This window comes from Coptis chinensis, chromosome 3 (assembly GCF_015680905.1).
Source record: "Coptis chinensis isolate HL-2020 chromosome 3, ASM1568090v1, whole genome shotgun sequence".
In the NCBI taxonomy this organism is placed as follows: Eukaryota; Viridiplantae; Streptophyta; class Magnoliopsida; order Ranunculales; family Ranunculaceae; genus Coptis; species Coptis chinensis.
In genome coordinates, this window is record NC_141458.1 from 17,203,474 (window position 1) to 17,227,280 (window position 23,807).

The 23,807-nt window shown below is 34.5% G+C and overlaps 3 protein-coding genes across 4 annotated transcripts; 2 read left to right on the top strand and 1 right to left on the bottom strand.

The window, feature by feature from the left end:
• Positions 1–6,556: 6,556 nt before the first annotated feature.
• LOC147508322 (serine carboxypeptidase 24-like) lies at positions 6,557–12,537 on the top strand. Of its 2 annotated transcripts, none has more exons than XM_086600866.1 (9): positions 6,557–7,160; positions 9,533–9,640; positions 9,764–9,859; positions 9,986–10,078; positions 10,189–10,274; positions 10,577–10,977; positions 11,081–11,176; positions 11,593–11,698; positions 12,020–12,537. In XM_086600866.1, the coding sequence occupies exons 1-9, from the start codon at positions 6,899–6,901 to the stop codon at positions 12,161–12,163; spliced, it is 1,392 nt and encodes a 463-aa protein (XP_086456992.1). In that variant the 5' UTR covers positions 6,557–6,898; the 3' UTR covers positions 12,164–12,537. The 2 variants fall into 2 exon arrangements, with proteins under 2 accessions (XP_086456992.1, XP_086456993.1); XM_086600867.1 differs by having other exon boundaries at positions 6,761–7,160; positions 11,593–11,682.
• A 1,779-nt stretch (positions 12,538–14,316) lies between these two features.
• On the top strand, positions 14,317–17,005 carry LOC147508323 (putative xyloglucan endotransglucosylase/hydrolase protein 6). The gene is made up of 4 exons (XM_086600868.1): positions 14,317–14,537; positions 14,657–14,757; positions 15,102–15,295; positions 16,418–17,005. The coding sequence occupies exons 1-4, from the start codon at positions 14,369–14,371 to the stop codon at positions 16,803–16,805; spliced, it is 852 nt and encodes a 283-aa protein (XP_086456994.1). The 5' UTR covers positions 14,317–14,368; the 3' UTR covers positions 16,806–17,005.
• A 438-nt stretch (positions 17,006–17,443) lies between these two features.
• LOC147508324 (Sas10/Utp3/C1D family) lies at positions 17,444–23,804 on the bottom strand. Its single transcript, XM_086600880.1, has 6 exons — positions 23,493–23,804; positions 23,333–23,388; positions 23,205–23,259; positions 23,030–23,110; positions 22,688–22,939; positions 17,444–17,844 (listed from the first exon to the last, which is right to left on the bottom strand). The coding sequence occupies exons 1-5, from the start codon at positions 23,716–23,718 to the stop codon at positions 22,707–22,709; spliced, it is 651 nt and encodes a 216-aa protein (XP_086457006.1). The 5' UTR covers positions 23,719–23,804; the 3' UTR covers positions 17,444–17,844; positions 22,688–22,706.
• Positions 23,805–23,807: the final 3 nt, after the last annotated feature.

A 23,807-nucleotide genomic window follows, 5' to 3' on the forward strand; every position in this document is an offset into this window, starting at 1 on the left:
TCATCTTGACGAAATATTATGAAATTTTGACAGTTTGTCGAAATTTCAATAACCAAATCCACTTTCTCATGAAATTTTCTCCCCACCTATATAAAGAAACTTATGGTTAGGGTTGAGATAACTTTTGAGAGATTCATTTCTTGGGTATTGTGGGAGCTCTATTGAGCTAGGGTTTGAGTGAGGCATTTTGTTCTTGATTCTTGATATCTCTTGTAAACTCTCCAATCTTTGCTATAAAGGAAACTCGGCTCTTGTGTGGATGTAGATAACATTTACCGAACCACCTAAATCTTTGTGTCTCTTTGCATATTTACTTCCTTATTTATTGTTTACTTGTTATGGGTGATGATAAATTAGTGGCTTTGCTTGTTTGAGTTTGTTGTGATAACTACCAAAGTCTTGAGTGGGTGATTTCCTTGGTGTGATCTCCAAGTTAAAATCATTTGGGATAAAAAGTAGTTAGATTGATGTGTGACTTTCTAGTGAAATCTCCCAACAACATTTTGTTCCATAAATTATATGGTCGATCTGTTTTTTAAAAGCGAACCCTAATCTTTGCAATACATGGCATCATATCCATTGATCCATGTAGTCATAATTTTTTAAAATTATTTATTCTCCTTCTCTATTCATCATTTTTTTTTTTAATGACGTCGCAAAAACAGTATACAATCAATCAGCTGATGGGCCTTTCAAAACATTAGCTTTTAAAACATTTGCACGCTCGGAAGAGATAAAGGTCTTCCAACAACAAATGACGAACGGAAATCGAAGTGAAATATAAGTTACCAGTTACCACCTACTAGAAACGTAATTTCAAAATCCGAGCCATGTATGTAAAACAAAGGTGTTTCTAGTTTGTCGGATTATCCATTTCCATTGTACCAATAATTCATGTTCTGAGAGTTACTAGTTATAAAAAGTATAACAATGACTTGCAGTATAGCTGCTGGAAATCTGGAATGAAGACTTGCAGTTATACCAAATAGAAACTAGAAACACTAGGAGAGATTCCTGGGCGTGGTTAGCTGTTATCACTATCGGTGGTGCTGTTTTATGTATTTGATGATGAGAATGTGCTTATGTGCCACAGAGAAATCTTTTGCACGCTTGAGAGCACATGGGTTCCGTAGATGCTGGAAACAAAAGATTTGGAGCACATCTCATCTTACATTTCAGTTCACAAGTTTCGTCAGGTTGACAGATTTTGATTACTACCATTACCCATATATATATCTACTTGAAGCAATAACAAATTCTGTTGAGAGAAAAAGTGACTGAATGGTTTCTATATATTGAATGGTGATCATTTGATCCAATCATTGTTCATTTGTTCATCATAACATCATTCTGCATTTCCTGTCATGATCATTAACATGGGAACTTGGGTGGGCTACGCCTGTTACGTACGTTTCAATTCAAGTTCGTCCTAAGCTTTAAAGAACTCAAAACATGCATCTCAAAATATTTTCAATTTCGGGTTAATGAGGTTGCCGTGGGCAGTAACTTTTATTTAGATTCGCATTCATAAAGTTCAACTATCTGATGGGTTCCAGTTCTAGTTCTCGTTTGGATTATTGATCAAGATTTGAAGAATCATATTTTATACATGCTAGTGAGGCTACACACTAAGCATTTCTGTGAAAATATCCTTCCTAATTAGCGCCTATTTATACTTGAAATTTCACTCACCCAATTGAGTATCTTCCCACAAACTTTTGATTAAAAAGTGGAATATCACCGCTACTCTGCTAAGTCAACATATATAGACCTATATCTTTTGCAAAAAAAAACATATTTTTTATGGAGTTCATCTTTACTTGGAAACCTCAAATTTTTATGAACAAACAATCATGAAACCGAAGTACTTGGACAATAGTGACTTCCTGATCAATGCCCCACCTAGCTCAAAACTGCCTCTCCATGTGCAGAACATTCACCAAAGTAGATCAATGTTTTTTTTTTAGCAAATTGGCCAATGGCTCATGAAAATCAATGCTTAGAATGATTGGTAGGTGGACATCTCACAACTCATGTCTGTGTACTCTTATTCAGTTGCCGAAGCAACCATGCATGATCCCGCCCAGCACTCACATAAGACAATATCCTAAACTATTTTGACTCGACTCTTGGGAGTCTTGAGACCATCACCCTTCCACTCTAGCAGTCTTCTAGCTAATGAAAACTCAATGAAGAAGAAACAGAGAAATGGGGATTCACCTCTAATTGAGAAAATGAAAGTTTATTCACATGATCATTCTCAGGTTAAGTTCGATCTATTTATATGAACTCATTACAGTTAAACTTTAACTACCGTAACAAACCATTGCTTACTAGGATTATTCTATCAGAATTAGTTACAACAGAATCTTAAGTTGACTAGTCTTCATTCCTTTGACTCAGTGACTTTGACTGATTGCTCATTACTAGCTAGTTTTTTTTTTTTTTTGGTATAGGTAATTTAAGAAATTGTGTAATGTGGTAAGCTAAATGACGAAAAGAAAAACAAATAAAACAAATAAAGAGAGAAAAAACTTGAGAAAATATATTGTAATAATAAAGTCATATACAGTTAAACGCTTATCCCTAATACCTTGAACAATGTAATGAAGATTAGTTAATTAGTCTCCATATTAATTTATATCACATTGAACAAAAAATATTCATATGAAGCTTCGTCAGAAGTAAAAGTTCAACAATAGAGGATCCAAAAAGTTTGGATTATTGTTCACTTGCATTGGAATTTAATTATTTGATTATATATTAGTGAAAAAACATTAAAAGTCAAACTATATATAAGGTTCTTTCTTGCACAAGATTACTATTTAAAATATGTTACAGTTTATTATATTGTATGGATTGATTGCTAAGAGTAAGTCTTCCATATTTTGTGTTGCTTTCGCTATATATATATACTAGAAAGCAAACCCGTGCAACGCACCGACTCTTTTAAAAATTTGCTCAACAATCATAACAAATTGTGATTTACTGTTTTAAATTAAGCTAACTTTGTTTTAATTTCCTAACAAATTGTTTTAATCAAGTCTTAAAAATCCGTTTTAATTTCTTAACAAATTATTTTAATTAAGTTTTAAAAACCCGTGTTTTTTAATTGGGGGATGAATCTCATTTTAATTTGGAAATAAAGAGTTTTTATGCTACTATTTGAGTTTTGGTTTTAAAAGGAAAGGAGATTCCCGTTTTAAGTTGGATTCTAAAAGAAAAAAAAAATCCCGTTTTAAGTTAACTATTAAATTGATGGCGTGAAATTTTAATAGAGCTCGAAAAATACCCCTTGTGGGAGCTTTAATATTAAAATTATAAATTAGACCCGTGCATACGCCCGCTCTTTTAAAAATTTGCTCAACAATCATAACAAATCGTGATTCCTATTTTCGTCGCTAACCTGTTTTAATTTTCTTACAAATTGTTTTAATCAAGTCTTAAAAATCCGTTTTAATTTCTTAACAAATTATTTTAATTAAGTTTTAAAAATCCATGTTTTTAAATTGGGGGAGGAATCTCATTTTAATTTGGATATAAAGAGTTTTTATGCTATTATTTGAGTTTTGGTTTTAAAATGAAAGTAGATTCCTGTTTGAAGTTGGATTCTAACAGAAAAAGAGTCCCGTTTTAAGTTAACTATTAAGTTGATGACGTGGAATTTTAATAGAGCTCGAAAAATACCATTTGTAGGAGCTTTAATATTAAGATATAGATATATAAGTGTGTGTATATGTGTGTGTGTGAAGATCAAATCCCAACTTAATTAAATATGTGAGCTACAACTTTTTAAGTCTTTAACTATTACTTAGTTTTAGCTAGAAATTAATACTCTGTTTTATACCATTTTTGAATAATATGAAGAATACTTATTCAACGAACGTTTCAAACCTAAATATTAACACATGAATTCTATAGTATGGGCTTATAATTGTCGAATAATAAGATTTGATCCGTATTTTTAAATAAATGACAAAAATAGACTTCTTGTTTGTCCACTGAGATGAATCCGTATGTTTGGAATATATATGTGTGTGTGTGTGAAAAGATCAAATCCCAACTTAATTAAATATGTGAGCTACAACTTTTTAAGTCTTTAACTATTACTTAGTTTTAGTTAGTAATTAATACTCTGTTTTATACAATTTTTGAATAATATGAAGAATACTTATTCAACGAACGTTTCAAACCTAAATATTAACACATGAATTCTATAGTCTGGACTTATAATTGCCGAATAATAAGATCTGGTCCGTATTTTCAAATAAATGACGAAAATAGATTTCTCGTTTGTCCATTGAGATGAATCCGTAGGTTTGGAATCCACCATATATCACTTTAACCAAAGCTTCTGACTCCAAAACCTTCAAATGAATCTATGAAGGCATCCACCAATTTGTATTAACATGAATATTCTATATACATATATAAAAAGGCAATCCGTAAATATTTGACTATCTCGGGATGCCATTTAGCTTTGCCCGATTGATATGATGCACCCCCGATCGACCAGAAGTTTTATGTGGCTCATACTATGGCATGTGTTCAAAAAGTGCGAACCTTACTCAATTCCTAACGGCATAGCAATATGGCAAATGTTAAAACTTTGAAATGGAAGATTTTTGAAAATATATTTAAATTAAAACTTTCAATACCAAGAGAATATCAAATAAAAAGTAAAATTTAGCAATTATATATATATATATTCCTATTTTGTGGCTCATTAAGCCCACGAATCCAGTCCAATACTAAATCTAGTCCAGCAATTTAGATAAATCCAAGACAATACCCTTCAATCAAATAGCAGCGGGCGGAACGAGGCGGCAAGACTTATAGCACTGAGTCACTGATGATGCACGTACTCAGTGATGCAGTTTCCACACTCTACTTAAAATTTTCACACCCTCCATATTAGCCTACTGCTGACATCACCTTATATTGTCGACTTGGCTAAATTGGAGTGTTGGAACACGTGAGCTATTTAATATGATACATCAGACAGCAAAGTAAATACAAAGTGACGTGCACGCACACACGTACTGACAGAGTAGATTTGCACAGCTTGGTAGTTAACCAACTCATGGAGTAGTATATCATCCTTTATATACTGCTATAGCCTAGCTTCTGTGTACATACATAATACACTCACAATCTCACATGCATGCATTGATGCACATTCATAAATGATTAATGGCCTAATTTGCATGCATGCATGCATGAACGGATCTAGGATTCAGAGTTTGCGAGAGTATGTGACCAATAAATCAAACAATTGACAAAATTTGTACTGGTCATAAGGATTTCTACTAAAATAAGAATAAGACTGCAACGAATTGAAAACATATAAAAATATAAAAATACATCTTTTTATTTGTCATTAACTTAAAAATATGATAAATAATTATCAGTCCTAATTAGGCAATAGAAAATGTACCCGGCGATCTTTCTTCATAGCAAAAGCGTCAATCATAGAGTCTGTATCGAATTTTCGAGCAAGCGATATATTTCCTATTGTGCAATTTAGTCTTGACAGTTTTCATTGCTGAGAATGCATGTTCAGATATAACAGTGAGAACGGACAATGTCACCACAAAACCAATCAATCTATCAACAAGAGGATAAATTGTTGACTTACCTGTTTTTACCAACATTTGACACAACTTTTATATTGTTGACAATTTTTGAAATTTCGGATGTACAAGAACTTCAAACTCATAATTTTGCAATTGGTACCTTGTATGTAATTTTTCTTGCTCACTGAAGTCCAGGGTTAAAATTTCTCCGTGGATCTTTTCTATTTTTTTTTCTCCAACTTTGACTCTATATTTTAAGAAAATTTGGTGGTGGGGGCAGTAATAAAACTTCTTAAAAGAAAATTGGAGTGGCAAATCTTTTACTACTTCAGCAATTACACATTCCTACACAAGGAGTCAAGGACTACATATATATCTATGGGGGTTTTCAAATTTTTGGGGTGGCAGTATCCGTCCCTGTGCATGCATTGCATTGATGTATATATATGTGCGTGGGACGACATATATTTTACTAATTATTATTAATATTAATATTGTTATTTTACTAACTATTATTTTGGAACTTGGGATTTACGCGGAGGCTGAGAATTGAAGGTTTTTTCAACAAGTTTAGGTATGTTAATTAATGGAGTCCACTAGTCGTCAAAATTCAAAATCCCACATGATTCAATAGGAATAAATATATACAAGCAAATATATAACGAACTATACTAACATATGATACAACGAAATAGAGAATTGTACGTACAGGTCATCACCAACCCTTAAACATCTCACAGAAATGTTTATTTGTTAAAATAATCACATAGAGACACTAAAACAAGAAATTTATAATTCTGATGAAGATTTAAGTGAATTGGCTGGCATGGTGCCCAATTTGGCTTTAAAGTTTAAACAACTTTGTCTTATATCGATGTTACAATTCAAGAAATCAAAAATGCAGGCTGGTTTGTATTGTTGTTAGACTTTTAGTGAAGGTGGTCACAACTTATAGCCACAGGCCACAGTACATCATGTGTAGGACCACAGCATTACCTGAATGAGCAATAGACTTGAGACTTGAGAGAAGATAGGGAGTCCTGTGAGATGCATTTAATGTCACTGCTTTTATTTGGGTTAGAAACCCCAGTTCTGATCTAGTTTTAAATGGTATTGTGGACAGTACGTAGACTACTTATCAGCTGTTCTCAAGGGAAAAGGTCCACATACATACCTTACTGCCCAACCTACAAGGTTTTAGTGTAATGTGTAGTTGTGTATTTATATAGTTACGCATTGAAAACTCTCTGACTCTCACACAAACACCAGATTGAGAGAGTTTTAGAGAGGCCGGAGAGGGAGTGAGGACTACTTCACTACTGATGAAGGGTGCTATGGCAAGACATGGTAATAAGTTGAACCTGTTCTTATTCTTCATCTCTTTGGCAATTGTCATTAAGGCTGCACACACTTCACAATTGCATGATCGAGTAGTGGCACTCCCTGGACAGCCACAGGTGTCCTTCTCCCAATACTCCGGCTATGTTACCGTCAATGAGGGACACGGTCGGGCTCTCTTCTATTGGTTGATAGAATCCAGTAGTCAGCCAGACAAGAAGCCTCTTGTGCTTTGGCTCAATGGAGGTTAGTTTTTTTTTTCTTTTAGTCTTATATCTCAAATGTAATATCGATCAGTTTGGTCTGTGCTTTTGGTTTCAACCTTTTTAGTTCTGTTATAAAAAAATTGGTATTTCGGAAAATTATTCAAAATAGCAAAACTAGGTAGGCTAAAGTGCTGGAACGAAACACATTAAAAGAACTTCGATATTTCATATCAATGGAAGTATGGAACTGCATTTTTCAAATATTCTCTACCTAATTTTTTTTTCCCTGTTTATTCTATAGGTTTAGATCAAGAGATGACAGACTAACAAACGTATTTCTAATATATTTATTTATATTTCATTGGATTGAAAACTATGTATGGTCAAAGATGTTATATGAAAAGAATATTGTACAAGTACTCGAGACATCAATCAAAAATAATTATTGAAAATGAAAATACAAAAAGAAGACACGTAAGTAGTCAATCAAATTCCCTTTGAGCAACTTTTGAATCATTAATTTCGTCATAATTGTTGGTCTTTTTCATAAAAGTTAGTGTTTTGGGAAGTTGAGATTTATTCCGAAATGATGAGCACAGCAAACTTCATAAAGGTTCTTTCTCTCAACATGCCACTATTAATCATTCATCTTGCTATTCCACAGAGTTGCATTTTAGGATTGTTAGCAAATGAGTAAGGATAGAACTAAAACAATGAGTAATAGACAAAGGAATATAAACGACACAATAGACTTTGCATCATCACCGCAGGTTAGCAGATCAACGCATAGTAGTGCTACGATGCGCCAATTCAGATTCACTTCGATCATTGAATAAAATTTCGTTTCACGAAGTATTTTGGTATTTCAGAAACTGAAAAGAGGAACCATTATTTCGATAACGGTACTCTGATGAGGGGACTACATCACATAGCCCAGCAACAAAAAAAAAATATCCGAAATCGGCTGTGATTGGGTGGTGAAGAGAGAGTTTGACTCCTTATTTTATTTTCACCAACAATCAGAATCGACTTAGGTCGTTTTTTTTTGCTGTGTTAGTTCTATCCTACTTTAATATGTAGCAAACCTCTTGCAATTTTGGTAAAACTTTCCCAAATTTCAAGCAATTCAATATTTTGAACTGTGCACTGAAGAGCATGCACCAAACCGGTTTTTGAGTTATTGGCTATTGAGTGCACCAACTTGGTGACTCGTGAATTCTTTCTGTTAGTTTTCTTTTTATTCCTTCAGTGAGTGAAGATTATTCTCTAAATAAAGGTTAAAAAAGCTCTGTAACTTTTCGTCTTTTCCCAAAATGATGGATGAACACTGAACACAGAACTACAATAGGAGAACAAGGCATCACATGAAATAAACCGACTTTTTTTTTACTGACTTCACCATTTGTCTTCATGAAAAGATGCATATTTTATGTCTCTATCTCTTGTTCTTTTTTGTTGATGTTGCTTTCGATCAGTCAATTCTTTCTTTGATCTTTCTTGACTGGAAAAATGTGGAGGTGAATAATGACGTTAATGAAGACTCTACAGTCCACACACTTCCACTGTTGAGCTTTTCAAGAATGCCTGACAAAGTGCCAACGGCATTTCACATCACAGAATTGGGCTGGACCTAATTTTTTACTCAACCACTGAAACAGATGTTGAGTACGGTACAAAAATTTGACAACCCAAAATCAAGTTTGGTCCAATGCTGAGTTAAAAGATTCATGTTAAAAGATCCAGTACTAAGAAATGGTTATTATCGCCCTGAGCCCTATTAACACCCCCAGTTGCAATCTTGACTAATCATTTACCAACTAAAGTTACAAAGTTGTTTAACAGTGGAGTCACTATAAGGTTATATGAACTCTACCTTATAGTGACTACCTTATAGTGACTGCAAAATTAATCCACTTCTAAAAGTAGATTTGCAAGATGAATTAATGTTTAATTTTTTTTGTAGAGATATACATCACATCACATGATGGTCAACACTCTCATCAGCTCAATTAAATATGTTTAATTTTATTAAAAATTGTTATGAAGTTAAAAAAATTTGAGCCGTTAGATAATTTCGTAACATTCTAAATGATTTTTGACAAGGCTGTACATCTTCGAATGAACTGATATTATGTGAATATAATTTCTATTATGTGAGAACATCTACACCAAAAACCAGCTTATAATTAATTGTATTTAGTGATGGAGTACTTTGGACTCACTTTAAGTGGAGCTCATATAACCACCCTCTTTACTACTAATCCATCCACGTTTTATCTTCTATCATTTCTCTGTCATTTTTTTTTTCTGAAATGTTTTTCGATTACAAGCATATTGTTTTAGCTCAAAAGATCATATACAGTACATTTTTGAGTGTTTTTGTGGATTGAAACTCTATATTGGATGGTGCAGGCCCAGGATGTTCATCAATTGCATATGGAGCATCAGAGGAAATTGGGCCGTTCTTTATAAACAAAACCGGCTCATCTCTCTATCTCAACAAGCATTCATGGAATAAAGGTATACATACATTCTACTGTTCCCTTTGATAGTATTTTTCACTTATGGGCTTTAGTTTTATACAATTATGTCCTTAAGATGTTAACCATGATAGTGTTCACTTCTTTTAATTATCTTCTGCAGAAGCTAATCTTCTATTCCTAGAGTCACCAGTTGGTGTTGGTTTTTCCTATACTAATACAAGCTCTGATCTCAAACATGCTGGAGATGAACGAACAGGTAAAACAGGGGTAACATGAGCAATTAGTTTGTTTAAACAATGTACACTTTTCAAAAATATTTTTAAGCGATTCTCATTTTTTATAATCTAACGGTTACATACATTTTCCAACTTCCACTGTTCAGCTCAGGATGTTCTAATATTTTTGAATAGATGGATATTAAGGTTTCCTCAATACAAATATAGAGATTTCTACATGTCTGGGGAGAGCTATGCAGGTAAATAAAACTTACAAGTATTTTTACTGTATAATTAAATACATCGACAACTTTAAAGTTCAAAACTATTTCTAAGGTCCTAACATTTCATTTTATTGGTATCTCTGAAGGACATTATGTTCCTCAAGTGGCGAAGAAAGTCCACGATTACAACAAAGCTTATTCAAAGCCCTTCATCAAACTTAAAGGATTTATTGTAAGTTCAGTTTAAAACCCTTCACTATTCAGACGGTATTCAATCAAATTAAGGAATAATAGGACTTAAATGAAAGTCATTTGTGTTTCTATCTGTGTGAAAGTTTAGCTTGATCAGACGTATAAACAAGCATTAGTGCTAGTTGGCATATTGCTGTTAGATGCATAAATATAGATGATCATATGAAAAGCACTCAACTGTTTACTGCTTAAACTAAGCTATTTTGTATGTACATGCTTATAATTTTCCTAGAAGTAAAAAAAGTTGGTGTCTATGCTTAGTTTCTAATTTTGCCAATTTAGGTAGGGAATGCCGTCACAGATAGTCACTATGACAGCATAGGGACTGTGACATATTGGTGGAGTCATGCGATGATTTCGGATCATTCCTACCACACCATTTTGTCTCTCTGTGATTTTAAGTCATCTAATACATCCGATGCATGCAATCGTGCCATTGGTTATGCCATGAACAAAGAATTCGGTAACATTGATCAGTACAGCATCTACACACCAACATGTCCTGCTGCAACAACAAATTCTACACGATTAACAAGACTCAAGAAATCCCTCTTAAGACGGCGTGTTTATGGATATGATCCCTGTTCTGAAAATTATGCAGAAAAGTACTATAACAGACCTGATGTCCAGAAGGCTATGCACGCAAATGTAACTCGCATTTCTTACAATTGGACGGCTTGCAGGTTTATCTCTTTGTAATTTTTTGAGTGAATTTATGCAATTTCACTGAATTATATTTCAATAGGGAACTGACTGAATGAAGTAATTGAGTTTTGAATTTTGTAGTGATGTGCTTTTTAAGAACTGGAAGGATTCTGACTTTACAATGCTACCAACATACAAAGAATTGATTGATGCTGGCCTTAGGATATGGGTTTTCAGGTAACAAGTCTCTAATGGATGGTATTGAGGCAGTGAGGTGCAAAAGTGCATTGCGAATTTATATCATGTATGATGAATTCCAGATATCGGAATATGCATTTGAACTCATAGGTGTCATTGTGTGATCAAGTGTCAGATCCTAAAACAGAATTGGGCTTTTTACAATATCAAATTACAGGGAGCGTTTCCACCTCAAAAACATTACAGGGTTCCTGGCCTGTTGTAAACCTACAGAACTTTAGGTCCAAGCACAGATCATTCTGCCCGTAAAATTTTCAATTCGCTTACAAATTACAGTGCAACTTATATCAAATAAAGTTCCTTAGCATGAAAGAGCTGCACCGTTTAGATCACTAGCTAGTTTCTTAACTCAGATATCAATTATTTCTAACTTCTATTGCTGATTCTATGCACAGTGGCGACACGGATTCAGTAGTTCCAGTGACTGCGACAAGATTCTCCCTCAGCCACCTCAATCTCACTGTCAAGACTCGATGGTATCCATGGTACTCAGGCGGCCAGGTCCATTATAATACCTTACCAAAATACAACTAAGGCACCTTAATTAGTAATGAGTAATGAATGTTCCAGCAGGTGATGCACCTTGTGAGTTGCATACGTGCTCTGCAGTAACTCACATGGTGCGTTGGTGACTTGGTGTTGCCTTCTAGCATCTTGTATTTCAAGTTTTTTCTTGAGAAAGGACCTTAACAAAATGCCAAGAAACATTACGTCAAAGTTGCATAGAGACTATTGAAAGGAAACACAATGGTTTCCTTGGAAGAATAGAAACTCAACAATGGTGCTATCTGACAGTTCTAAATTCATGTTTTTTTTGGCTAGGTGGCTGGATGGACTGAAGTTTACAAGGGACTAACCTTTGCCACAGTGAGAGCAGCAGGTCACGAGGTTCCGCTCTTCCAGCCTAAACGGGCATTTAGTCTATTCCAAGCATTTTTGGCCGGGAAGGAATTACCAAAATCTTAATACTAGACATAAATATGTCAACAAACTTAAAATACAAATTTATAGAGGGACTTAGTCTGAGCGGATCGATTAAAACATTTAAAAGACATGGGTATCAAAATATCATTCATTTATGATTCGAGCAAACGATTTGTACGTCTGAAACCGTTCCATACAAAACCTGAGGATTGGAACCCTTAGAGCAGGTTATTCATGTAGCTGTTTTTTTCTTGTATGTTTGCTTGAGACGTTACATTCAAATTTTTCATCAAGATGTATAATTTGATAGTTGTTTTTGTATTCCTCATTTTAGCACAAAATGTATAATTTTCTATTTCTTGTAAATGGATTTTCATGTTCAACTTTGATAAGAGGAAACAAACTTGTAAGAAGAATTGCCATTATTTCCGACTTTTAGTTTAATTTTCGGTGAAAAAATTTCCATTGTTCACAATAAAACCCAACAAGCACACCCAAAATTAGCATTTAGCAACATCCCAACAACCAAGAACTTGAAGTTTTGTTTAAGTAACATTTTGAAAACAACCCGTGCAAACTTGAGGATGCACCGTTTGTATCTTTAAAGTTCCCGCAAGCACAGGGTAAATTTAAGGGGCCATCTGGGTTCCTTGTGTTGGAGATTCAATTCTTCACTGCCATATGACACATGGATACAGACTAGGATCAAACGTTAGTAATCACTTTATCTAAGGAACGTGTCAGTCAGATATCCATCAGTTCTCAATCTTCATCACTTTCCTCATTTCTATGCAGATATCCAAAGCTCGATCAGCTTATCCAACACTGACACGTTAGAATCTGGACAATTTCTTGTAACTTTTGCTACTAATTCAACAACGTTTAGTATGATGTTCTTTTAAAATGCCACTCTACCACTTTTAAATTGGGTGACATTCCTCGTTTTTTTTCACTTGAAGGAGTTATCTAATGAGATTGAGATGCGATCATTCAAGAAAAAGACTCACGCAACATAAAAATTTGAAATAGAGATTGGAAAACGAATAGAGGATATCCTGTTGTACCTCATGTCCTCATTACAAGTGATACGAAAGAATTGAAATTGAGTTGGTACATCACTACATTGTCTTTTTTAAACAAAGGGATGAAAATAACAATGTACCATCCCTCAAATTGCAAATGCTCATATAGGAAACAAATTATGACATCCGTGTGAGTAAAAATATGGAAGACCTTGCACACCACCGGCCTTACATAATTGCAATAGAAATGACATTATGGCAAACCACGAAAAAAGGATTGAATTTTGCGGTGGATAAAGTAAGGGGCGAATCATAACAGCTAGAAAAAAAAGAGGAGATGAACCAAGTGGGGGTGGTGGAGGGCCATGGAGGAGCTTTGAAGCTCGAAATGAGCTGGATGAGAATGTCCACTGGCATCTCCCATACTGAAAGGCTTTGAACCGACAACCATAACTGCATTCATCCCATACATGTTAAGGAAGGATAAAGATATCTCAATTCTGTCCAACTTGTGACAACCATGGCTGTAAAATAATTAAATTGAAGCAAAAACGGTAGTAACAATTTAATACATGGAACCCAAACATAAATCTCGAATTATAATTATTGGTTCTAAGAATTGCACGTTATTTCCCACCTTCTTTATTAGAAAGCAATTTCCTACCCCCACCTTCTAGAAAATTTGCTCAGGAAAACTAATTATTATATTTTTTTCACATGTTTTTATTCCAGACTCAAATCCGTACAAATAAACATTCTAATAAGAATCCCACTTGATAAAAACTTGTCGGTATCAAAGGCAGATAATTGCGTATGATATATTCTCGTAAGCACTCAAACATAACAATAATGCAGTTTCTCGAGAAAATTTCATTTGTAATCTTTACAGAACATGTAGCAATTGTTGAGAAAAATGGTCTAAGCAATTAATTAAACTGTGTTAATTCTTAGTTTTTCCTGCTTTTTGTAGTATTTACTTCCATGTGTCCTTTTTAATTAATTAAGGTTGTTTTTTACTTGTACCATGCATTGAATTGGTGTACAGTGTACTTACCACTAGCTACATGGTAGTGTACTTAGGAGTTAGGCCTACATATGATTAATATTCATAAATTCTGTACCATTACATACACTTAATTATAATCGTATGATCGTAGCTGTTCTATAAATGAAGAGCCTTTCCTCACACACAACCAAAGCTTTCTTCTTAAAGCTTCCAAAGCATATGGCAAAGCTCCTACTTATATATGCAGTTCTTGTTCTGCAGCACTTTTGTCCATCAATTGCAAAACCAGCTACATTTCTACAAGATTTTCACATCACATGGTCAGAAGGTCATATCAAACAATTACAAAATGGCACTGCAATCCAACTCCTCCTTGATCAATCCTCTGGTAAAGTGCCCTACTTAGTTGGTACATCAATTATATTTCGTAGCTAGTTTTAGCAGTGTCATTTCATTTTCTTGCTCTAATACCATTGATCATATTCTTTTGTTTCCATCTATGTTAAGGCTGTGGTTTTGCATCAAAGAGCAAATACATGTTTGGACGTGTGAGCATGAAAATCAAATTGGTACCTGGGGATTCTGCAGGAACTGTGACTGCATTTTATGTAAGTACTTCAGACTTTATCTTTATTAGATTGTTGAAGATGACTTTAAGGTCTTTCTTCAACACCAGAGAAATTTTTCAAAGTTGTACAATTTTCAGTTTGGAAGAGAGACCGATCGACAAGTACATTGTATACATCAACTATGAGTAAAACAGCTAATATTAATATTATATATAATGTTAGCAATCCCACTTTTTGAATCTATAACATCTTTATTCATATTATAGAGTACTTCGGGATTTTGCAAAGGTGGTGCAAAGGCAGGCATCACTTGGATAAGCTGACCTGATAATATTTCAATTTTTTTTACTTTACATTTTTATTCAAAACCTTTTGGTATTCAGATGAATTCAGACACTGGGAACCGAGATGAATTGGATTTTGAGTTCTTGGGAAATAGAACAGGGCAGCCATACACGGTTCAAACGAATGTATTCGCTCGAGGGAAAGGTGATAAGGAGCAAAGAGTGAACCTATGGTTTGATCCATCAGCTCAGTTTCATACATATTCTATCTTGTGGAATCGACGCCACATTGTGTAAGTGCAACGCGAATCTTCCCTGTCCGATAATAGTTATTTCTTCAAATTTGAATTGCATATAACAGAGGTTTTCATATACTAAGGTTTCTAGAATTTGTACATGCAGTAGTTAGCTTCAAACGATTTTTTCCTATACAGAACTCCTTCATTCCTTTATCACTAGCTATCTTCGCCTTTTCACTAAGACTGAAAATGTGAGATGCTGTAGGGACCAGTTTTGTGTATATAACTATATATTGTGCACATGAATACATGATTGATACCCTACCATTACATTACATATAAATTGTGAGTGTTGGATATCTCTAGCTACTTCAAAAATTATACAATAGGGTTTGTATGTACTTCACCTGAAATATTGTTTTTCATTGGACACTAACCTTCAACTAGACTAGTACATACCAAGTACAAAAACTCAGCAATCAAGTCTCCTAATACAACTAAAATATAACGGTCAAATAATTAAATGTCGGTTTTTTATTTTCGATAGTCATAAAATAATCTTGATAAGATACTCGATCAAATATTACAAACATCTGAAGAAAAGAAAAGGTGGGGGTACGGTGTTAATTTTGATTTGGACATGACTGCAGGCTGCTTTTTACTATTCGAATATAGTTTAATGATATGCAAAAGCAAAACTGGTGGCTTACACCATATATCCATTTATGTGCAGTAATAAACTAATAATCCACCACCAGGTGGAAGTGCATTGGGGAGGAAAAGACCTACCAATTTTATAACTTTTATTGGACTGAAAATATAAAATACTCAATTACTCACAATACCACTCTGCAAGGAGTAAGGAGTAAGGAGCAAGGACCACATTTTGAAACTATTGGGACCTAAACAAATGCCAGCAATTGACTCAACCTCATATTGGGGAAATTGGCGCCCAAGTTAATCCATGCAGCCATACATTTGTGGTCCTCAAAACTTGTTGCACGCTTTGTTGAGAGTTCAACTTCAATTCATTTACAAAACAACTAAATTGGATTCTACTCATTCAAGTTCTTGAGCTCCATGATTCAAGAGTTCAAAAACTTATACAATATTTTGTTGATAAACTGAAAATGGCACTTTAGGAGCACTTTACGACAGATATTACTTGCGTTACAGATTCTACGTGGACGATGTTCCGATAAGGGTGTACAAGAACAATGAGGCCAAGGGGGTTGCCTATCCGAATTCACAACCAATGGGGATTTATTCAACACTTTGGGAAGCCGATAATTGGGCAACACGTGGAGGATTGGAGAAGATCGATTGGTCCAAGGCCCCATTCTATGCCTACTACAAGGATTTTGACATTGAAGGTTGCACCAGTGGTCCTGCTCGCTGTGCCTACAGTCCTAAAAATTGGTGGGATGAACCATTGTACCAGCAGCTCAGCACAATCCAAGCCAGAAACTACCGCTGGGTCAGAGTAAATCACATGGTCTACGATTATTGCACTGACAAAACGAGGCACCAGGTTCCACCACCAGAATGCTTGGCCGGCATTTGAACAGCGATTCGCTACAACTCAGGTCTAATGTGAATAAACAAAGTGATGTACTTAGTGTTTGGTACCATGGGCTACTGAATAATCTGGTTTGTAAAGAATGGGAAGATTATCAAGAAATCATAGCCCATCTTTTGTGCTTCTCTTTTATGTCTCTCTAATTCATTACAAGATATAAAGTTCATATTCTCTTTTCACCATAATTATAGTACCTACTGTTAATTAAACCTACTAAAAGCCAATTGCCATGCTGTTGGGCAAGACTGTCTTAATCCATATTTCAAGATTTTGAAAGGTAGCCTTTGTTCATTACTTAGTACACTTTTGTTCCCTTCTAAATTCTAACGAGGACTTGTAGGGTCAGATTCTTTTTTCCCTTTCGATACATTACCTGTGTTTCCAGTAGCAAGCACTATCGAGTGGCTAAACAAGTCGAAGTGCTCAATCACTTGCCTTTTGCTATCGATAGTATATCCTACATTCACTTAAGCTTTTCTACATGCGTCCCCGTACAAACTACATAATGAAATTATGGGAAGAGCTCAAGAGCCTAGTTCTTAAGCAGTGGGTTTGAAATATTTTCTAAAGCTTCAATCCAACTGTACAAGTAAAAATGATCAATATACACACAAGAAGAGTGATTCATACAACTTCAATCCAGCGGTGCTGTTTGTTTTTTTTTCATTTTTATTTATAAAGTGAACATTTTATATTAGACAATAGATAAAAGATTTTACAAGTAATACATAACTTGGTATGTAACAAGACTCAACGAGGATAAGGATTCTATTACTGACAACAACATTGAGTTTTACAACCTTTCACCTAACATTAAGTCTCTATAAACACAAAATTTTGCAGAAGAAGAACTCTTCCATCAAGACTCACTTCTTGTAAAAAGAGAGAACTAACACAAGGGATAGCCAGTTGTTCCCCTTGTGAACTGATGTCAATTCCCCGCAAGCAACCAAACTAAAGTCACAATAGTCCAAAGCTGATTGAAGACCTGCCTTTTGTGCTGCAATTTTGTCTTCCTCGCTCCCTGCAATGTCAGATAATTGAGACTGTTTTGAAATAACAAACCAAATTCAAGCTTCATATGTTTGTTTACAAAAAGAGCTACCAGAACCCGATGCGGATTTAACTTGAGGTTTTCATTGGAAGTTCATATTACAGACCCGATCAGCATTTATAGATGATGAATTAACTCAGATTCGATCAGTTTAAATAGCTTCATGTGTTTGTATAACTCCCACCTAAATGCATTTGCACTGTCCTTTTCACAGTTTTGCTAATATATATATATATATATATATATAATCGGGAAATGAGCTATAGTGTTGCTTTAGACAACTAAGTAATGACCATGAAGCATCTCTGTATCTTACAGTCTTAACCTTTAACAGGTAGCACAGTACTCCTAATAGTTACAAGTACCAGTATTGGTCTTTGCACATGCTTGCCCATCTCAAATGATTAATTTGTTTCTTATAGGAAAATCTGAAGCTTCTCAATGTAAGGTGTTGCTTCGCATATCATTCATTGTCCTGCTTAAAGACCCTAGGTTTCGGACCCCTATGATTCTAGTCTTAAATTTTCTCCTTCCCGATTGATTGATCAACAATATAGCATACGGCATACCTATTCTGACAATATAGAGTTAGCCCGGGACATGTCTTCCAATGGAGCACTGATCACAACTTAGCTCTATATGCACTTGCTTTCAAGGTCAACAAGGACCAAGCGTACACCACTATACCTCTGGCTTCAACAGTTAAACTCCCTCGAAACTCATCTAATTTATCCCATTATACACAAAAGCAACCAAGACAACAACTACTGTTATAAAACTAGATACTGATCTCTTATCCACACCTAGACCTACATAATAAATTTAAAGGCTTGTTTTCTAAAATTCCCAAATTATTGGTATTGAACCATCAACTATGGGTAGGGAAGATACTAGTCCACTGTCCAAATATTTACAGGTCATCTACCCTAAACCAAGGAATAAATTTGAAAGGAAAAAAACAATGCCTGGGATATTCTTCTCAACTACCATTTACGCTAGCAGAAGAATTTTGGTCTCAATGTTGTTTTGGTATTTTTGATAGACGTTTAAAGAGAGATAAAACAGAAGCTTGAGCCCGGTTTTGCTGTCCCAGAGATTTCGTGTCCAGACAATCAGAAGGCTTGAGAATAGGACATCTTTGCAATTAAATATTTCTAAGATTTTGCAAAATTTTGACAATAGTCCCCCCCTAATTCAGCCATTACTATCTTTGTTTTCATCTTAATCTTCTCCAACTTTTCTCCCTTTGTTTACAATTCCTCCATCATATTCTCACCAGAAACATATTATGGTTGACGAATTGGAGAAGATGTTGTATGTAAAATATAGAAGTTTGATATATTATAGAGCATGTTAACCTGATCTAAGAGACTAAGACCAAGATTAACCATTCTTTCTCTCTGATTAAAAATAAATAAAAACCATCTTTCTCCGTCTCCCTTTGGATTTGTTTAACGTTAAATTCATTTATTTGTCAAAGAAAATACTTCTCTTCTTGTCAATTCCATTTAGGGTAATTTCTCAAGTAGTAACCCATAATGTCAATGTGTTCCCAAGTAGTAACCACTCTCCAATTTTGACTTTTCAACCTAACTTTAGACACTTTTGCCCTTCTTATTTTCAGCCAATGCCCACGTGGACCTGCAACACTCTCTTTCTTCTGTTAGTAATTATTTTCTTGATTTTAACTGATTTGATGGGTGTGTGGATAGATACCACAAATTATCTTAGAGATGAAGAGATGCAAATTAATAGTCACGAACGCATCTGCGGTTTGAAAGCATCGAGATTCGTAAACATTGAGATGAACAGTTTACATTAACACTGTTCATATTTTTATTATCAAAAAAATATTTTTAATAAGAAAAATGTAGAGATATTAACAAGAACCAACAAAAACATTAATTATGGTAAAAAATAATAAGATTATGGTAAAAAATAACAATATAAAATCATGAATTAAACCCTTAAACCATCAACAAAGGATGAAAACAAAACCTACACATCATCCACAAGACATGTTCTAGTTCCACAACTATCAACAACAAAATCACCAGAAACTAGGACAACATAAACACAGAACATAACAACCCTTAATCTTCGTCGTCATAGTCATCGTTTTCATCTTTCTCCTCGTCTTCATCACCAGAACTGGAACTATCATCATCATGTTGGTCTTCCCACATGTAATCAGTAGGGTCTTCATCAAAATAAGGATCAAACATCACTTCATCGTCTTCTTCTTCGTCAGTGTAATCATCACTTGAATAATTATCTCACATTTTGTCGTCCTAATCACTTGAGTAATCAGTGATTTCACTGCTTGAACAGTTAGGGAATCCAGGAAGAGGCATGTTGATCAAAAACGATAGAGAGAAAAGTTTTAATTGGTCGATTGTTGCTAACCAGTAAGAAGCTTAGAATGTGAGAGAAATCAAATTGTAGATGACTATTACCCACTGTTATTTCGAAGTGGTTCTAAAGATAAATGTTTGCGGGAAACGAGACATTGTAATTATGTGGGGTGGTTAGTTTTCTTTTCACCTTTCTTAATGTACCGTAAATGGTCATCATAACACAGAAAAAATGAAGGGACAGGCAAGACCAAATTAATTTAGAAAATGAAGTGAATTTTGACCCTTTGTCAAACCCAATGTAATTCGTAGCAATTAGAGGACATGCAAGTATGCAACTCCAGGGCTTGCAACTCCAGGACATGCAAGTATGTAATTCGTAGCAATTGCTACGACTAAAGGGTCAATTAGAGTTGCATACTTGCATGTCCTCTAATTGCTACGAATTACATTGGGTTTGACAAAGGGTCAAAATTCGCTTCATTTTCTAAATTAATTTGGTCTTGCCTATCCCTTCATTTTTTCTATGTCAATAATGTCATGATGACCATTTATGGTACATTAAGAAGGGTGAAAAGAAAATTAACCACCCCACATAATTACAACGCCTCGTTTCCCGCAAACATTTATCCTTAAAACCACTTCGAAATAATAGTGGGTAATAGTCATCTACAATTTGATCTCTCTCACATTCTAAGTTTCTTACTGTTAGCAACAATCGACCACTTAAAATTTTTCTCTATCGTTTTTTATCAACATGCCTTCTGGATTCCCTAATTGTTCAAGCGGTGAAACCACTGATTACTCAAGTGATGAGGACGACAAAATGTGGGATAGTTATTCAAGTGATGACTACACTGATGAAGAAGAAGAAAAAGACGATGAAGTAATGTTTGATCCTTATTTTGATGAAGACCCTACTGATTACATGTGGGAAGACCAACATGATGATGATAGTTCCAGTTCTGGTGATGATAAAGACGAGGAGGAAGATGAAGATGATGACTATGACAAGATTAAGGGTTGTTATGTTCTGTGTTTATGTTTTGTCCTAGTTTCTAGTGATTTTGTTCTTTTTGTTGTTGATAGTTGTGGAACCATAACATGTTTTGTGGATGATGTGTAGATTTTGTTTTGTTTTCATCTTTTGTTGATGGTTTAAGGGTTTAATATATAGGTTGACTTAATTCATGATTTTTATATTGTTATTTTTTACCATAATTCATGTTTTTGTTGGTTCTTGTTAATATCTCTACATTTTTCTTATTAAAAATATTTTTTTGATAATAAAAATATGAACAATGTTAATGTAAACCATCCATCTTAATGTTTACGAATCTCGATGCTTTCAAACCACAGATGCGTTCGTGACCGTTAATTTGCATCTCTTCATCTCTAAGATAATGTGGTATCTATCCACACACCCATCAAATCAGTTAAAATCAAGAAAATAATTACTAACAGTAGAAAGAGAGTGTTGCAGGTCCACGTGGACATTGGCTGAAAATAAGGAGAAAGACAAAAGTGTCCAAAGTTAGGTTGAAAAGTCAAAATTGGAGAGTGGTTACTACTTGGGAACATATTGACATTATGGGTTACTACTTGGGAAATTACCCTTCCATTTAATTGAGAACACTTGTTTTCAAATGGATTTTTTGGTTGAACTTCCGTTCGAATTTTATCACCATGGTGGTAGCTATCCATACCTTCTCTGGTTTCTAATACTCCAAAACAATATATTTCAAAGAGATGGTGAGGTTGGACTTGGGACTTTGGAGAGGAGAAAGGCAAAACACCAGAAGTTTATTCTCCGGTTTTTATCTTTGTCTTCAGAAGTTTCCGTTGAATCCCATTGTGAAGTACAATCAGGAAACGTTTGTCAATTTAGTTAAGGACTTGGGTTGTAATTTCAAAGAGTGACTAAGAATAATTGTTTTAAAAAGTCCCTATATGGTCTCTTCTGATTGGCTGGACAACTGGACACCAAATCTTTGGGACAGCAAAACCAGACTCTATCTTCCTGTCCATGATATAAAAGTACAGGCTTAAGATTGGTAGTGTGCATAAAGTGTGTCAGGTATAAATAAACCAGTGCTCTAGGTTTACATACATACCTATGTTCACCAATTTCACTGTCAATTACACTGACAGGCTTATAAGAGTAGATAAAAAAATCACAAACGATTGTTAGAGCAATACGTTCCATGCTAACGAAAAAAAGCTTCTCTCATGTCTGTTTATTGCAGTGGTGAGGTTCTAACTTCTAACAACTAGTAGAAAAGAAATGTTTTTTTTTCATTCCATAAGGCAATTAACAGTTTAACCTTAAAAGAAAATCAAGACAAAAACATTATCATCATAAAAACTTTAAACATTCCAAAAGTAATTAAAAATCCTAAAACTATTGCACACAGCTAAACGAAAGAATAAAAAGACAATCCACAATAGTGTTATGTTACCTGAGTAACAAAGCGAGAATTAGTCCATCGGTTCATCCTCTCCATCTGAAATTTCATGGCGAGAGGGTCCATTGTTATCACCATTATTAGCACCTAGAATCTCTTGCCTTGCCTTTTCGAGAAATTCTTGGGCAGCGGTTCGAACAGATTTTTTCTCTGATGACTGAACTTTCCTTTTCTTTTTTGCATTAAGGTGCACCCTACTTCTCACTGTTTCACCCCTACTGATATCCCTCATACTCTGCCTTTGCACTACAAAAGCATACAATCCTTCAACTATATAATGATGAAAGGAAATCACTTCAACCATATAATTTATAATAAACAAAACTTGTCACACACCACTAGTAAGATCTGGCAATGAATGTTCAATAAAACGAGTCGCAGCTTGATAATTCAATGTAGTAGAACGACGCAACGGCGCTGCACAAAACGTATTATAAAATCAAACAAAACTAAAGAAACATATAGAATGACATGAATTAACAAAACAACAAATGCCCAACAAGAGAAATACCTTTACTTATCGCCATAAACCGCTCCAGCTTATCTTCATACAAGTTTAATCTCTCCTACAAAAAAAAAAACACCCATCATTCAAATTCATCAAAATAAACACACCCAACTCATCAAAACAAAACTTACGAGCTCGGTTTTAACAGGGTGGTCATTTGGATGAACACCATTACATCTCAACCGCACTATAAACATTTCAAACCAAAAAACAAATCAACCCCAAGTTAAAAAAAAAAAAAAATAAATAAATAAGTAATTAAAATGCAAACAAAAGGGTTTGATTAATTACATGCAACGAGTGTAGAAGTAGCTTTGGCCAAAAGGAGAAAAGCTTGAGCACGTTGAAGAGGAGGGAGTTGGGTAAGAACATCTGGTTCAGAAATAGATGATAAGAAATCTTGGAGATGAAGTCTTAAATCTTGTGTGTTTGAAAGGCTTTTATTTGCTGCTTCTATTACTGATTCTGGTATTATTAATGCACCACTCTCTTCTCCATTTTTTTTACCTTGTCTCATTTTTCGATTGTGAGTTTTTTTTTCATCTCTCCTCAACTTTTAGGGTTTTTGCTTTTTGTGTTTTGCGTTGAGAATGACTATTTTAACCC